This window comes from Neolamprologus brichardi, chromosome 18 (genome assembly GCF_056152115.1).
Source record: "Neolamprologus brichardi isolate AB-2024 chromosome 18, ASM5615211v1, whole genome shotgun sequence".
In the NCBI taxonomy this organism is placed as follows: Eukaryota; Metazoa; Chordata; class Actinopteri; order Cichliformes; family Cichlidae; genus Neolamprologus; species Neolamprologus brichardi.
Genome location: NC_142121.1, coordinates 26732377 through 26748969, shown reverse-complemented (window position 1 = coordinate 26748969; position 16593 = coordinate 26732377). Strand labels below are relative to the sequence as shown.

Here is a 16593-nt window from a genome sequence, read left to right as displayed (position 1 = left end):
CTCGGTGTGTGGCACAATGAGCCACAGGCAGCATTTCAGCTGACACTTCACGCCCTGCTTAATGATAAGACCACCGAGTCTGGCACCAGTGAGGTCCCCCTGACTGATCAGATAAACATGAGTTTAAAGTGGTGAAGCGAGATTTCTCACTTATAAATGAATTAATCTAAAAAAAATTAAAACGGAAACAACTAAACCCACAGAAAAGAAAGTCACAAATTCACTGGCACAGATGTTTCCTCTTTTCACCTCTTCATTCAGCTGCATCAGTTAAATCGAGTTATCGTAGGTTTGCACAGACACAGCTGAGGAACAGCTACACCACGAACTGTGCACACAATTTTAGACAGTTTTGCATACTTGATAAAATATCAGGTTAGCCATGTTGACCACTCCAACCCGCTTCCTTCTCTCTTTGGCTTGTAAAACAAAGCGAAGCTTTAATCAGCTGTTACCAGGTTGTTTTCTCATGTAGTTGCTGCAACAATCTAATCAAGCATTAGTCAGCTGCTGTAAGTTTGATAAAGAGAGGAAGCGCGATCTTTCATCTGTCCACTGAGTTCTCAAGAAGCCTTTGTAATTTCACACTGGATTCTCAACTTGTGAGCCTTGTGTGAAGAAGAACAAAAAACAAAACGTGATTACACTGAAATATTCTGCATGATATTATGTGAAACTTTCTAATGTATACACATTTGCAAGATGCACTTTTTAAAAACTTTTTATCTGTGTATAACATTCTCGAAGAATCTCGAAGCAAATTCACCCAAAGGTCAGACTGTAAAATGTTCAGAGAAACTGGGACAAACCCGAGACTCTACAGGCCTCTTTAAAAGAACATGCCAGCACTGCTCAGGTTTGCAAAGCTGCATCTGAACAAACCACAAAGCTTTGCACCAACGTCCACTGATGGAAAAGACCATGCACCATGCTTGGAAAAAAAAACCAATCACAGCATATCAGCACAAACACCTCATACCAACTGTCAAGCACGGTGGTGGAGGAGTAATGATTTTGGCTTGTTATCCAGCAACAGGACCTGGGCACTCAGCAGTTATTGAGTTGATGATGAACTCTGTATACCAAAGTATTCTAGAGTCAAATGTGAAGCCATCTGTCTGATGGCTAAAGCTTGCCCCAAATTGTGTCATGAAAGAGCGCAATGATCCCAAGCACAGCAGCAAATCTACAACAGGATGGCAGAAAAAGAAAGGAATCAAAGTGTTGCAATGGTCCAGTCAAAGTCCAGACATCAACCTGATTGTAACACTGTGGCGGGACCTTAAGAGAACTGTGCATGAATAAACCAATGAGACATACCGATAAGTCACAGTGAAAGTAATTACTTCAAGTTATTGCTGCTAAAGGTGGCTGTACAAGCTATTAAATCATGGGTGTACTAAACTGTTCACACACCGCTTTTTGTTAAACAAATGACAACAAATATGCAACACATTGTTGTTCATCTGACATTATATTTAAAGAATTTCAGAAGGTGTGGACCAGGTGAGTTTTAAATTGGTGTCATTAGAACTGAAAGAGGGTGTACTTTGTGTTTCGCTGTACCTGTCGCAAAAGAAGAAGTACAGCAGGTAGAGGCTGGGTGTGACTTATGCAAGCATGCCTTCAAACGTGTTTGGTGTTTTCATGTGTGCAAATGGTGACATGCCCCGTGGGTTTTGTGCACCATGGTAACAAAGCCAAAAGTTGTTTTACATAATGTGTTATCTTGAAGCTAATGAGACCGAATGAATGTTCTGGATGCTCTCGTTTAGAGGTATGTGTGGTGTCCTGTATCTGCAAGGGCTGCCTGGTTTATTCAAGCAAGGGGGAAGTTGGTGTCACTAACATCTGTATTTCAAATCAACACACAGTTGTCTTTTGAATATAGACGCTGTTTCCCAACCCACAGTATCTGATTTCCTATGATACCTCTGCATTATAGGATTTTAAAGGCAGACACATTTCCCTGCTCTTGTTTTTTCCAGTCACACCGATCTCAAGCCAAACCTAAAGTCACGCATTCAGGTGCTACTTCTAAGAAGCCACTGCATGCTGAACTTTGTCCCTCCCTACATGAAAGCTTTATAATCTGCGCTGTGCAGTCCACAGTCGTGTTGGCACAGCACTGTAAAGGCAGACTTTCTTCCTGAATCACCACAGCACAATCCTCTCTTCTCAGAAAGCTTCTCTCCGCCTGAGAAGTATTCATGCTGGACACTCCCCCAGCACCACTCCTCCTCCCCTTCCTCCTCCTCCGTCTCGTCATCTACAGCACATCAAAACCATAGACTGTCGCCTCACTCCCGCATCTACGACCTCCATCGACTCATCTGCTCATCTCTCTCTCCTGTGTGATTCATCCTTCAAACAAACTGTGAGTTTCCCCCTTTTTTTCCTCTCCCCCCCCCCCCCTCCACCCCACCCCAGTCTACGTGGGCTGTGGCATTTCTGCACTTTTAATTCTTGCATAATTTCTTTAGATCAAAGGTGAACAGCTCGCGATCTTAGCTGATAATCGCTGACTTTTCGCTCTCATGTAGCCAGGCAGGATTGGGACGTTTAAAGCGAGTGAAATTCCAGATGTGGAAAGTTTCCAGTTGTTGTAGTTGTTTTTTCCCCCTCTTCTTCCTGAGTCACAGCAGCCAGCGAAAGGGGCGAAAAGGAAGGAGAGAACGCGTTAGAGCTCGTGATGGGAACTATTCTTTCATACTGCTGCTGATCGTTATCGTGTGATTGAAATATGATTGAAACGGAAGCTTTAATTGGAACATAGACAGTGGTTGTTAAGAAGTTATGCAATAGTCAAAAAAGAGGAAGAAGCAGAACAGACTTCACTCTTAACACAAATGCACTTTTTAAACATGTAAATATATCAGAGGTCTGCAGCAGACAAGCACAGTTGGTGGAAGATGCTCTTCCCAGCATATGGCCCCCACCCCCACCACACAGAGATGCAACATTGTGCTCATTACTGTGTTACATTAGCGTTAATATCAGTGCATCTGTTTCCAGTTCATGCACTTTATGGGGTCTGGAGGTTTTGTCCATGATGCAGCACTTATTGATCAGCCTCTTACAGGAAGTCCACTCATTTTTTTTCTTCTTCACTGAAAGCTGAGCTGCAGGCCGCTCGTTTAAGACACAGCACTGCAAACAGTAACAGCAAGTGGTGATCATGATGCGTGATTCCTTGGATTGTGTTTGTTTGGTATGATTTAAACTCTCAGTAACATTAAATATTTCAGCCTGCGTGATGAGCACAGATGAAGGGGATGTAAATTAAATGTAGGTTTATGGTTTTACAGCAGTGGAAGTGGACGTTGTCAGAGCTGCGTAGTTAGAGAAGTCTTAGTCTGAGAGAACAACTATAATCCTGCAGCCACACTTGTAATCAGGCTCTTGTGTAATCTGGACAAACTACCAATCTGTACCGTATAATCTCTCAATTTCTTTGGAGCAAACGTTCAACCTTATCACAATATTCATTTATTTAACAAGAACCTCCTGTGAGTTCCTGGACTCAGTGCTTCAGCTTTCTCACTGTGTTTTGTAGCAGTCCAGACATGTAGTATAACTTGATGTTATAGAGTCACTCCAGTATCAGCCATAAAAATATGATAGGAGTTTATGAGGCAAGCAATACAGGTCAAGCAGCACTGTCAGCCTGGAATGTGGTATTGTTTATTTTAGTGGAGATATGATTTTCTGATTAAATGTGTGCTGATAATGGTACAAAGTTCCTGCATCAGTCATTTCTGAAAAACATAACTTTATCTCAGACTCTGGTGTCACAATATGCTGCATATATTATGACTTTTTAGAAACAACAAAGGGTTTCTCAGACCATTTAGGTTTTTTTTCAATGAGTTGTGCAAAATAAATAAATAAAATATGATACTAAGCAGAGAGTCATTGATGTACGGTTCATGGCTAATATGATTATTGAAAGTTGGTTGACAGACGTTGAGCAGCAGTGCGTGATATAGTTAAAGAACCTGTCTTTCTAGTTCAGTGTTTACAGTGAGTGTCCAAATATGGAAGAGGCTTAGAGGAGAGATAGAATGTATATTTATAAACTGCCGTGGTTAACCCCCCTACCACCACCCCCTTCCCTCATTGGTGTTAAGACACAATCTAGCGTTTGTTGTTCAGGAAGCACATCATAAATTTGGTTGCACAAAATAACTTTTGCATTGTGTTTGTGAGCGCTCTCAGCAGCGTCTGCTGTTTCTGTCATTCTCAGAATGCTTTCTGTGGCTTTCCAGGAGTTCAACTGCAGCCACATTTTGCATGGCAAAAACATTAAAATTATTTCCTGTGTCTCTACCTGGCTTCCTTTAACATTGAGACTATTTACTTCCTCTTTTTCTTTTTTTCTTTTTTAATCTTTATTGTGTCTCAGAGCATCATGGTTAGCCATAAGGAGTTTGAAACTGCAGGGAAGAAGCCAGGGCTGCAGGTGTGGCGTATTGAGAACATGGACCTCAAGCCGGTTCCCAAAGCCCTGTACGGCTCCTTTTACACCGGAGATGCCTACCTGCTGCTCTTCACCACCTCAGCCCCATCATACAACATTCACATGTGGTTGGGTAAGACATGGATGCTGCAAACTGCAGTCTTGCAATTTACTGAAGCTTCTGCTTAGTTTTGTTTGATTGCACCAAAGCAGATCTAGTTGTTTTCATTCCAGTTTCATGATAAAGTATGATGTTTGGCATTTTCCTCAGCTACAAACTTAAGTGATATATTCAGAGTTTTAAAAAGTCACTTCCTCCAGAGCTGCTGCGTTTCCTTGCAATTTTTAGTACTTAAACTCACAAACAGACAGGTATAGCTTTGGGTTTAATGAGAGCAGATACCGTTGCTTCATCGTGAGCTTGCACCACAATAGCCTAGTTTTGGAAACTGCTTTAGGTTTTTAGATCTTAGACCTGAAACATCCTCCCTTGTGTGAGGAGCTTAAAGTAACAGGACTTTGAGAAATTCCTCTCGCCTGCACAGTTCCCTTTTTGTGGCTTAGAATTAAATTATGAGTGAACAGAACACTCAGTGATGTGCAACTTTAACCACCCTGAACGTTTTCTTTTTTCCTTTTGGTTGCATAACAAAAACAGACACATAAAACAAACTGCTGGATGACTCACATCTGGAATGCCCCTGCAGATCATTAGAGACGGGTACTAGTTTTTTGCAGGTTTGCGTAGTTCCCTGCCAGTCTGTGTCCAATGCCATCCAACCATCTGCAACACATTACAGTCTTTATAACACTGGAACACAATTAATCCTTCCGTCTGGGATCAGTGTTAGTCAGATAAAACTTGTGGAATAGTTTTATCCATGTTGTGTGCCATCTGACAGTAATAACAGGATACAGAGAGGCTCTGCTGCTCATGTGGTTTATGCGATTATAACCATGACTCCAGTCGTGACTCAGAGGGCGCATAAGGTTACTGCTTGCACTAAAGCGCTGCAGATTTCTCTGTAAGAAGCTTGAGTTTTGAGCGTGAATACGAAGCAGTTGCAGGACTGTTTCTAGAACTAGCCGGTTACAAACATGTGTTTTCTGCAGGGGATGAGTGTTCACAGGATGAGAGTGGAGCGGCAGCGATCTTTGCCTCACAGCTGGATGACTTCCTGGGTGGTGGCCCGGTGCAGTACAGGGAGGTGCAGAACTACGAGTCCAACACTTTCCTGGGTTACTTCAAGTCAGGCATCAAGTACCAGGTGAGCTTTATGGAAGTCGGGATCTTCATGCAAACTACAGGCGACTCTGGCAATCTGTGATTGAACAAAGCAATAAAAAAGATTTTTGCCAACCAGTCATAAGATACACATTTTGCTCTAACAACTGACAAATGTTGCCAAAGGGGTCACTGACTGGTCACCGCCAGCCACCGCCAGAAAAATTGAGCAACCACTCGTCAGCTCGGTGGGGAATACACATTTTCCCCCCAAGACCCGTGGTTTTAAGGGGCTGTGACTGGAGCCTTATTTGGCTTCCCCTGTATTATTTCCACGACTGTCGCACGTGCAAAATGGCAGACAAGTTAACGTCACACCAGGTTTCATTTTGACATGTCTCTGAAGAAACTTTGATAAGAAAAACAAGCATTATTTTGACCTGAAAATCATGCAAAGCTACACTAGCAGAGTCCAAAAAGTGAAGCTGGTAACGAGCAAGTAAATGACAGGTTCCAGTCAGCTATTAAAAGGCTATTGATAGGAGAAGAGGAACCGCTGGTTTAAATTAGTAACTAAATAAGGGACATTTCTGTAATGATTTCTTGAAGTTTTTTTTCTGCTCCCAGTCCGCTATTAAATAACAGAACCACAAAAGTCCTGTAAACAGTGAGAGGTGTGATGACTAATATTTTAAACATCGAACAGTGATCTGCTGCAGAACTCTGTTTGACTGAAACATGTCTGCAGTGTTAATGATTACCAGCGTCCTGTGAACTTTGCTGTTGAAATGAGCTGATGATCCTGAAGTTCAAAGAAATCATAGCATTCCCCCTTTTTTCTATATCTCTCTGATGGTGTGTCTGATGGACTGATTGATTATAACCTAGGCAACCAGCCTCTGCAAATAAGGATACTGAGAAACACAAGCTAAACCACTTTTAACAGCCATCTGTTTCTCATAACCCCAACCCCCCTTTGTGGCTTTAGTTAAATGTAATTAGCCCGAATGCTTGCTTACTACTTTTGTTGGAGAGTTCTGCTCTGCATATGTTGCAGAGTCCAAGCACACTGGCTGTGTTTGCGACACAGCGAAGCCGAAACAGAACCAAACCTCACATTCTCGACAGAGCTTTGGTAACTTCACTGTCAGTAAACTATTCTGACAATAAACAGAGCATGCGTTGTTGCCACGGAAAAAATTGCTACCATCTGACCAAGAACAGGATGAATGTGGTTTTCATTTGGTGGTCAAAGTAGCCACGCCCCCCGAGAGTCTAACAACACTCAGTCATCTGACCTCAGCAGCAGAGGATGAGTCACTGACTCTTCTGGGTGTTTTTTTTTTCAAAGTCTAATTTAAGCAAGTTTCCTTTGTTGTTGTTTTCACCCATATTTCAGTAAAAGCCACTTTAGTCAAATTCCATTGGCTGTAAAGCTCTGGATACACAACAAACACAGCAGAGGAGGCAACAGTGGTGGCAGGCATTACACCGAGTAAGGTCAGAAAGAGCATACAAATGAGAAACTGGGGTGAGGAAGGTTGCAAAGTAGCTTGCAGAAGGATCACGTTGAGGAAAATCACATTATGAGATTTTTAAAAGTCTACAAAACACAAACGTTTAATTCAACTTCTATTTCAGTTCATTTTTTGTGTGGTTATAAACTGACAAGGATCATCATGTTGTTCTTCTCCAGCAGAGGGTATTTCTGTTCATTTGCATGTTTTCTAAATACTTGCTTTGTTTATTGGCTCTACCAAGGACGGCACATTACGTGATAATCCCATCCCCCAGGTACAACGGTGTTGCACACAACAATCTTCATTTTATCCTCAGTCATCATGTTAGTTTCTTTTCCGTCCATTGTCTTTGTTAACTCTGAGTGATGACATGTGGTTATGCCATTAATTGACCGCATGTCTTAAGGAACCAGTTGTTCCAGTTGTTCCTTAAGATTTTACAGTCCTGTGTTAAACTCATTTCATCGTCAGCTGACTCCACACGTCTTCCCCTTGAACATTTGTGACTCACCTGGTCATTTGGCCCGTGTGTAGTAGTTGTAACTAAAACTGCAGCTCAGGTGTAAAGATAGCTCATCTTCTCTTAAATCAGCTCATCCCCCGCATTTCTTAGATTTGAAAGACTATTCACAGGATAAAACTTAACGCAAATCATCATTGGATTTCACAGAAAGGAGGTGTGGCCTCAGGTTTCAAACATGTAGTGACCAACGGCGTGGATGTAAAACGCCTGCTGCACGTTAAGGGGCGCAGGGTCATCAGAGCAACCGAGGTCAATATGTCCTGGGACAGCTTCAACAAAGGAGACTGCTTCATCATTGACCTGGGAAAGGTGAGCTGTTTCTTTTATTTGTGTGTGTGTTTGCTACTGTATATACAGAGTGCAGTTTAACCTCTACAGTTTCTGTGAAATAGTTAATGCTTTCACATCTTTAAACCTCCTTTCCCGGGTTCTCCCCTCCTGCAGGACATCTATCAGTGGTGCGGCAGTGAGTGTAACCGTTTCGAGCGGCTGAAGGCCTCCGAGGTCACCATCGACATCAGGGATAATGAGAGGAACGGCAGAGCCAAAGTGCATATGGTGGAGGAGGGGGAAGAGCCGGCTCCCATCATAGAGGTCAGACACGCACATTCCTCACTTGTCTCCCTCTTCTAGCAAATGTCACCACACTTTAACCTCAGAGGTGATCACTTGAGAGCAGGAACTTTAAGTGCAATTAATGCATTCGACTGCCACGGAGTTAGTCAGTGTGGGAACAATGCTGCCCTTTGTAAGTGCTGCTCATACGCCAGCTCTGTGCCAGGGCAGCTTAGTAAACAGTTCCTTTACAACAAGATGCCTAATGAGATAGAGAGAGTTAGGGGAGGGCTGGTTTAACGAGCATACTTTCAATTTATAGAGATATATTTTTTTATCTGAATAAAGCTGTGTTTATATTTGCACTAAAAAGCATTTAATCAGTGTTAATGATGATAAACATTTAGTGATTAATGCCTTTGCTTACTGTTTAGGTTCTAGGACCAAAAACCTCCATCGCCCCCAGTATTCCGGATGACGACAAGGTGGAGACTTCCAACAGGAAAAAGGCTGCCCTCTACATGGTGAGAAACACAATTGACAGTCAAATAAATGTGAACACCCTGACTTTGATACAAGGGTGGAAAGATTTCATAGCGAAAAAAAGAAATTTCATCTTATAATTATAAAAAAAATCTGAATCAGTACCTGATGGGGCCTCTTTCCTTTTCTTTTAGATCTCAGATGCATCTGGCTCTATGACGATGTCGTCTGTGGCTGCATCCAGTCCCTTCAAGCAGGCCATGCTGTCTCCAAAGGAGTGCTACATCCTGGACAACGGGGTGGACAAGACCATCTTTGTGTGGAAAGGTGCAGCAAAACATTTTTGTGATAACACTTCTAACATTCTTGTGCTTTTTTCTTCTTCTTTTTGCACAAATTCTAACAAAGAAATGATTGGAAAGCGCGTGTTTACACCTTTTTGGTCTCTCTGATTAAGGCTACACATGTGAAAGAGGTATATTTAAATGCTGCTGGTTTTATTTTTGGCACTGCTGAACAATAACAGGAAGTCTACAGCAGTAATTTTGTGTTTTATGACTGCACTGCAATTAGCCTCTTTACGTAAATATCCGCAGATATTTCTCACTCTGAATAACATAAAGGTGAATTACACCTCCTTTGTTTTATCTGATTCTAACAGGCCCTCAAGCCACTGTGTCGGAGCGTAAAGCAGCCATGGCTGCAGGTCAGAAGTTCATCACTGATAAGGGATACAGCAAAAATACAACGGTAAAGCCAACATGTACTTAGTAACTTAGACAAAAAAAACCCCCAATTGTAAATACCACAGTGCAGCTAACCGTAAAGCCAAATCTCTGTTTGACTTGCAGATCCAAGTACTTCCTGCAGGTGGCGAAACGTCTCTCTTTAAGCAGTTCTTTTCCGACTGGAGGGATAAGGATGAGACCACAGGTCCCAGTAAGGCCTACACTATTGGCCGCATAGCCAAAGTGGAGCAGGTTCCCTTTGATGCCTCCACCCTACACACAAACAAAGCCATGGCAGCGCAGCACGGCATGGTGGACGATGGCAAGGGCAAAGTCCAGGTAGGAGGGTGTTAAAAAGTGAAACAATAGCACAGATAAACACAGCTGTGAGGTTTTGTTTTTTTTTTAAAGATTGGGTCTGGTGTTCTAGATCTGGCGTGTCGAGGATGGTGCAAATGTGCCCGTGGATCCCTCCTCCTATGGTCACTTCTATGGGGGCGACTGTTACCTCATCCTCTACAGCTACAGACAGGGATCACGGGAGCAGCACATCATATACACATGGTGGGTAAAACAGCAAAACATGTATAAAGCGTATAATCTCTTTAAATTAGTATGAAGTAAAAGCTGTGGCAGAGTGTGCCACACCCTGTCTAAGATCTCTCTCTCTATCTCACACACTCACACACACAAACGCACGAGTTAATGACGTGGTTCAGACTGTGTTGGTGCTACTGTATCAGGCAGGGGCTGAAGTGCACACAAGACGAACTGGCCGCTTCGGCGTTCCTCACAGTGAAGCTGGATGACTCAATGGGAGGAGCCCCAGTTCAGGTTAGAACCTGACCCACTACACACCTCAACATCACATGCACTAAACAAGTGTGTGTAATCACAGAAAGACCCTGTAATGTAATGTATGACTTAGAAATGTTAAAGAAACAATCTAAATAATGTGAGCAGTTATTGTATTAGTGTAATTTTTCTCCCTAAATGACTGACATGAACAGATAAAGGTGATATGAGAGCTTATGGCTCTCAAACTAACCTTAATACGTACATATAACATTTACCTTTCTTTGAATCTACTCATCACACTTCCCACATAACTAGTACGCACCATTTTTAACTTATGGGCTGTGTAACGACGACTAAAACAAATATTTTCTGCCTGTCTTCCGATACTTCAAATTTATTAACTATTACAGAGGATTTAGTGTAGCTGATGAAAACTAATTGCTTCATAAAGATCCCATAAGAAAGAAAAAAACACCCCCCAGGATAACCAGCAGAGGGCAGTGTTTCTATAATTTTTATTTTGATCCCATCCAACCTGCAGCACGTTAAGGTGCCATAACTACAAGAACTGCATTAAAATGTGTTAGTGCTGGTTATACATCAAACTCTCAGCAATACTGGAGACGTTAAGACATGTTTTAAGCTGATTTTCTCACACAACCATGCCAACACAGCTGATATCATTGAGTATTTTCTTTAAAAATAAACTAAAGTATTTAAAATATTAGATAATAATCACGCTATATTGCTATTTAGTTAAAATTTTTCAAATTTTTTTCAGTTGTGTTGCATTTATATAAAAATCACTTAGCTGAAACTCAATTTAATTATAGTGAATATCAAGTGAGCATTGATCTATTTCAGTCTTGTTATTCCTGCACATAGTGATACGGAACCTTGGATTACCACTTCACTTTGGTGTTGGTAACCCTAAGAACAAAATCTGTAGCTAAACTGGAATAACTGGATTAGTCATTGCCTTTGCTGGTGAATTTTGTTAATACCCACAGGTGAGAGTGTCACAGGGTCAGGAGCCTCCCCACCTGATGAGCATCTTCAAGGACAAGCCAATGATCATCCACAGTGGAGGAACGTCACGCAAAGGTGGACAGACGAAAGCCGCCAGCACTCGCCTCTTTCACATCCGGCAGAGCTCCTCCAATGCTACCCGTGCGGTGGAGGTAAGCTTGTTTGCAACACACTGTATGTGTGTGTGTGTGTGTACAAGAGAGTTCTTATTTGCTCCTCTCACTTGTGTGGTTCCTCAGGTCCAAGCTACTGCCTCCAATCTGAACACCAACGATGTTTTTGTGCTGAAAACGCCAAGTGGCTTGTTTGTGTGGCGTGGCGTGGGCGCCAGCGATAAAGAGATGGAAGCAGCCAAGCATGTGGTGGCTTTCCTGGGTGGTAGTCCCAGCAATGTGTCAGAGGGCAAGGAGCCAGGTGAGTCCCCAACATAAAACAAGTGAGAACTTTCCTTGTTTATTGCTCAAAGAAACTAACTCTGCGCCTTTTCTTTTATTTATCTGAAGATAAAAAAAGGAGGTATTTTATGGGACATATTTAATCTCATTCTAATTTTTTTGATTTTGATTCACAATTGAGTGATAAAAGACTGTTTGGCTGTTTTTAAGTTACTTACAAAATATAAAAGTGTATATAAGCTAAGAAATTACTTATGTAAAGCCATCAAATTCTACCTTTATTTGCCATTTGCATTGATGCCTGATGGCGTCAGTGATACTGAACACTAACATTCATTTCAGGTCTGATTATGATTATACTTAAAGAGCTGATGCATTTTATTAGTCAGGGGCCCAAAGAGGCTGTGATTCACTTCCTGTCCAAACAAATTAAGCATCAATTAAATGTTATGTGTAGCTAAAGTCGGTTGTGTATTCTTCTCTCACAGCTGACTTCTGGTCTGCTCTGGGAGGCAAAAAGGATTACCAGACGTCAAAGAGTCTGCAGAGCGGGATGAGGCCCCCGCGTCTCTTTGGCTGCTCCAACAAAACAGGAAGACTCAGTGTAAGTCAGGGAGAAGAATGCAGCTCAAACTTTTTTTTTTAGAGTAAAGATGTCACATCTGGCTAAAGATCAGGCATTGTGACCATCTCCTAATATTGTGTTGGTCTCCCTTTTGCTCCCAAAAAAGCCCTGATCGGTCTAGGCTTGGATGCCAGTAGACCCCTGAAGGTGTGCTGTGGTATCTGGCACCAAGATGTTAGCAACAGATACTTTAAGTTGTCTAAGTTGGGAAGCGGCACATCCATGAATCAGACTTGTTTGTCCAGCATATCCTGCAGGATTAATATCTGGATAATTCGGAGTCAGCATCTCAAACTCGCTGTTGTGCTCCTCAAACCATTCCTAAACCATTCCTGCTTTGTGGCAGGGTGCATTATTCTGCTGAAAGAGGCCACTGCCATCAGGGAGTACCGTTCACATGAAAGGATGCACATGGTCTGCAACAATGCTTAAGAATGTAGTACGTGTCAAAGTAACATCCACATGGATGGCAGGACCCAAGATTTCCCAGTAGAGCATTGCCCAAACGTCACACTGCCTCCACAAGCTCGCCTTCTTCCCATAGTGTATCATGGTGCCAGGTGTTCCTGGTAAGTGATGCACACGCACGTGGCCATCCACATGAGGTAAAAGAAAACACGATTCATCAGACCAGATCACCTTCTCGCATTGCTCCGTGGTCCATTTCTAATGCTCACGAGTCCATTGTTGGTGCTTTAGGCAGTGGACAGTATTCAGCATGGACACCCTAACTAGTCTGTGGTTATGCAGGCCTGTACACAACAAACTGTGATGCTCCTTGTATTCTGACACCTTTCTATCAGAACCAGCATGTACTTTTTGGGTAATTTGAGCTACAGTAGCTTATCTGTTGGATTAGACCACTAGTGCATCAGTGAGCCTTGGCCACCAGTAACCCTGTCGATGGTTCACCACTGGTCCATCCTTGGATCACTTTTGATAGATACTGACCACTACAGACCAAGAACACCCCACAAGGGCCTCGTTAATCCTAATATGGCTCTCATCAAACTCACTCAGATCCTCACACCTGCCGATTTTTCCAGCTTCTAACTCTTCAGCTTTAAAGACAAAATGTTCAATTGCTCCCTAATATATGTGAAAAGCGCGTAGAGATCAGGACAACAGAAAAAAGAACAAATAACAAACAGAAGTCGAAGAGACGGCCCGCCATGAACACTGGCGCCATCTTGGATGAGTGCCATATATCCGACCCACTAACAGCTGCCACAATGAAGAGATAATCAGTGTTACTCACTTCACCTGTCATTACTCTTAATGTTATGCCTGATCAGCTTATAGTGCTAATTTGGTAAGGACTGTGACATTTGAACGCACCTAAGCCCTGCAGGCAGTCAGTCTGAGCTTCCTTTTGTCCCATCTCTCAGGTGGAAGAAGTTCCTGGAGACTTCACTCAGTCAGATCTGGCCACTGATGATGTAATGCTCCTTGACACCTGGGATCAGGTGAGATGATCTTTCTGGCATGTGTGAAATGTCACTTTCAGAACTTTTGTAGGACATACTTTTAAAATTATGACTTTTTAAATCTCTCCCGTCTCTAGGTCTACATTTGGATTGGCAATGATGCCAATGACGTGGAAAAGGAAGGAGCTCCCAAAATAGGTTTGTTACATTACAACTGAAAAAAAGTTAAAGAAAAAGATGATTTCCAAAGCACACGCAAGATACTGTTTGACAGCATCTTGCATGTGAAACAGAATCAGAAAACTTATTGTGCTTAAGTATTTTAAGTTTCAAATCAAAACCCAAAAACTTTAAGATCAGAGGTAAACACCACCTCTCTTCACATTCTCATCCTCCATCTCTCCACCTGTCCCTTCCCCTCTCTTCCTTCTTGTTGTGCAGCAAAAGAATATGTGGACTCGGATCCCTCCGGTCGCAAAGGAATCCCCATCACCACCATCAAACAGGGAGCAGAGCCTCCAACTTTCACTGGCTGGTTCCAGGCTTGGGATCCCAAGATGTGGGACACAGATCCATTGGACCGAATCCGTGCCCGCTTCTGAACACAGAACTCCCGGCTCTCCGTCTCTGTCTGACTCCTTACCTATCCTGCAGTCCCTAATGCTGTTTTTATTCATTTTAATTTCAATCCCCAAGTGCCAAAAACCAATGCTATCGTTGTTATCACCCTTAATAGCTGCCTCTGCAACAGTGCAGTGTACTGAGCTTCATAAACAGGAATGAATCACATCTGCATGCAAACGATGGCTTCTGCTAGCAGTTATGTTTAATTGATCAAAATGGTTGATTGATCATGTCCAAAAGCCTTTACATGTTTAGCAAATACCCACTGAGGGCTCTAATAGGAATAAGAAAACACGAAAGCCATTTAGGCAGCTGGACAAACCCTCTGTTTCAGTTTTTTTTACTGTTCTACTTGTGTGTTCAGAAGCAGCCATTCTCTCATGCTTTCTTTACAGTTTCTATATCAAAACAGCTTACTTCTTCAGTACACATAAATGCATGGTGTTTTATGATTGATAATGGAAAGTTGTATACTTGCTATGAGTTGCACGGAGCTTTTTTGGGGGGGGGAATCTGTGCTCATGAATTTAAGAGTCACACAATGGTAAATGGCCTGTATTTATAATGCGGTTTTCTAGTCCCCAAGGACTCCAAAGTGCTTCACACAATCAGTCACCCACCCATTCACACAATGGTATGTGTATGTCACATGTTAAAAATCTATTAAATGGGATTTTCACATAGATGACTTTTAAATAAAGCTCACAGTGTTTCAAACTTGTGGTTATTGAGCATTCTTGAGCCTTGAAAGCCAGTGCACTGCACCACCAGCGTATTTATTATTCTGCCTACAGAAACCGCGAGGTCTAACAGCCACATATCACTAAATGTTTTCCCTCTGTTGGATGGGGAATAAAGCAAAATGGGATCTTGTTGCAACAGGAGTAGAAGTAGGAAGAAGAAATGAAAACTCTGCTCACAGCTGCACTGTTCTTCAGGATGGCAACACACTTTAATAGAGGAAGTGGCCTTAGCACAACTTTTATTTTTTGCACTGCTGTGTATACTCACATTTGGGTACAGTCAATGTTATCTCCTCCAGGAGAGGACACAAACCCCGCTTCAGGGGGATCAAAAGCTAGTGTACTCCAAGTGCCAGCCCTTTGAAGCTTGGATAAATGGGAGGGCTGTATCAGAAAGTGCATATGGCATAAAATCTGCACCAAATCAAACATACAGAGCCAACCACTGTGGTGGATTCTTGGAAAATAAGGGAGCAGGTGAAAGGGCCTTATTTAGTAAAATACAACCTAAAATCTTTGGATTACTGGAAAACCAATTTAAGATAAGATAAGATAAGATAAGATATAGTACTGTGATTATGAGCACTGGTTACAAAAACACAAACATTTAAATAATTTCATATGAAAGACTGTGTGCGTGTGCCTAATAAGACGGAGGGCACAGGCCACCAAAGGTCCTGTGTACTTTATAGGAGTTGTATGAGACATATTTTGTACCTCGGTCTTTATTAACTATGTGTATAAGTCAGTGATTCTAGCTCCATGACAAAAAATGTGAGAGTCACTGCTTTAACCAAAATGTACAAAGTTATTAAACAAAAATAAACAAAAACCATAATTACTTTCATGAGGTGTGTTAGTCAATGGTGTCAGCAGTTGGTTGAGTGCTTGAATGTTTGGTGTAAAACCTGAATAATTATGGACAGGGCCAACCAAACAAATAGCATTGTTCTAGATGGACCAATAAATAGATGGAAAGAGTGTGCAACAACTGAGATAGACAGCTCTTAAGTGCCCCAGGGGGACTGCACGGGTGCCCAAGCTGCACCAATTTACACCTCCTACCAGGAACACACAAGGCAACATAGAGGACAAAAGGGGAAAACATACAGCAGGCTTAGCAAAAGCAGCAAGGCAGAGTGCTCTCATACTAAGCCGTCAGAATATGAAGTATTTATTCTTTTCCTCAGCACTATATTCAACACACCTAACAGCTTATTGGCCCTGGGCATGTATGCTGGGCAGTTTGACTGGCCAGTTGCTGTTTCCACCAGCAGATTCAGCTGTGCAACAAACTAGTTGAGACAAACCTTCACTGATAAGGTTTTATTTCTAAAATTCAGTATTTTCACAATAAAAGTCTTTCAAACCACCTGTTTAAATGTGAACAAAAGGGATCTTTCAGCAGCTCCCATTCAATTAGTTTCACACTCACACCATTACTGAATTAAGAAGCCAA

The 16593-nt window shown here is 42.2% G+C and overlaps 1 protein-coding gene across 1 annotated transcript; it reads left to right on the top strand.

The window, feature by feature from the left end:
• The first annotated feature begins 2224 nt into the window (after positions 1 to 2224).
• scinlb (scinderin like b) lies at positions 2225 to 15108 on the top strand. The gene is made up of 17 exons (XM_087832501.1): positions 2225 to 2377; positions 4406 to 4592; positions 5573 to 5727; positions 7875 to 8036; positions 8172 to 8321; positions 8717 to 8806; positions 8960 to 9092; positions 9427 to 9515; positions 9617 to 9832; positions 9924 to 10057; positions 10237 to 10327; positions 11302 to 11472; positions 11560 to 11734; positions 12204 to 12319; positions 13729 to 13806; positions 13905 to 13965; positions 14209 to 15108. Exons 2-17 carry the CDS (start codon positions 4412 to 4414, stop codon positions 14367 to 14369), a joined length of 2163 nt encoding a protein of 720 aa, XP_087688627.1. The 5' UTR covers positions 2225 to 2377; positions 4406 to 4411; the 3' UTR covers positions 14370 to 15108.
• Positions 15109 to 16593: the final 1485 nt, after the last annotated feature.

Excerpts from the sequence above, each read along its gene's own strand:
- scinlb (XM_087832501.1), top strand. The coding sequence starts at position 4,412 with ATGGTTAGCCATAAGGAGTTTGAAACTGCAGGGAAGAAGCCAGGGCTG. Across the intron at positions 11,735-12,203 it reads GTCAGAGGGCAAGGAGCCAG|CTGACTTCTGGTCTGCTCTG; the intron begins GTGAGTCCCCAA and ends CTTCTCTCACAG. Across the intron at positions 12,320-13,728 it reads ACAAAACAGGAAGACTCAGT|GTGGAAGAAGTTCCTGGAGA; the intron begins GTAAGTCAGGGA and ends CCCATCTCTCAG.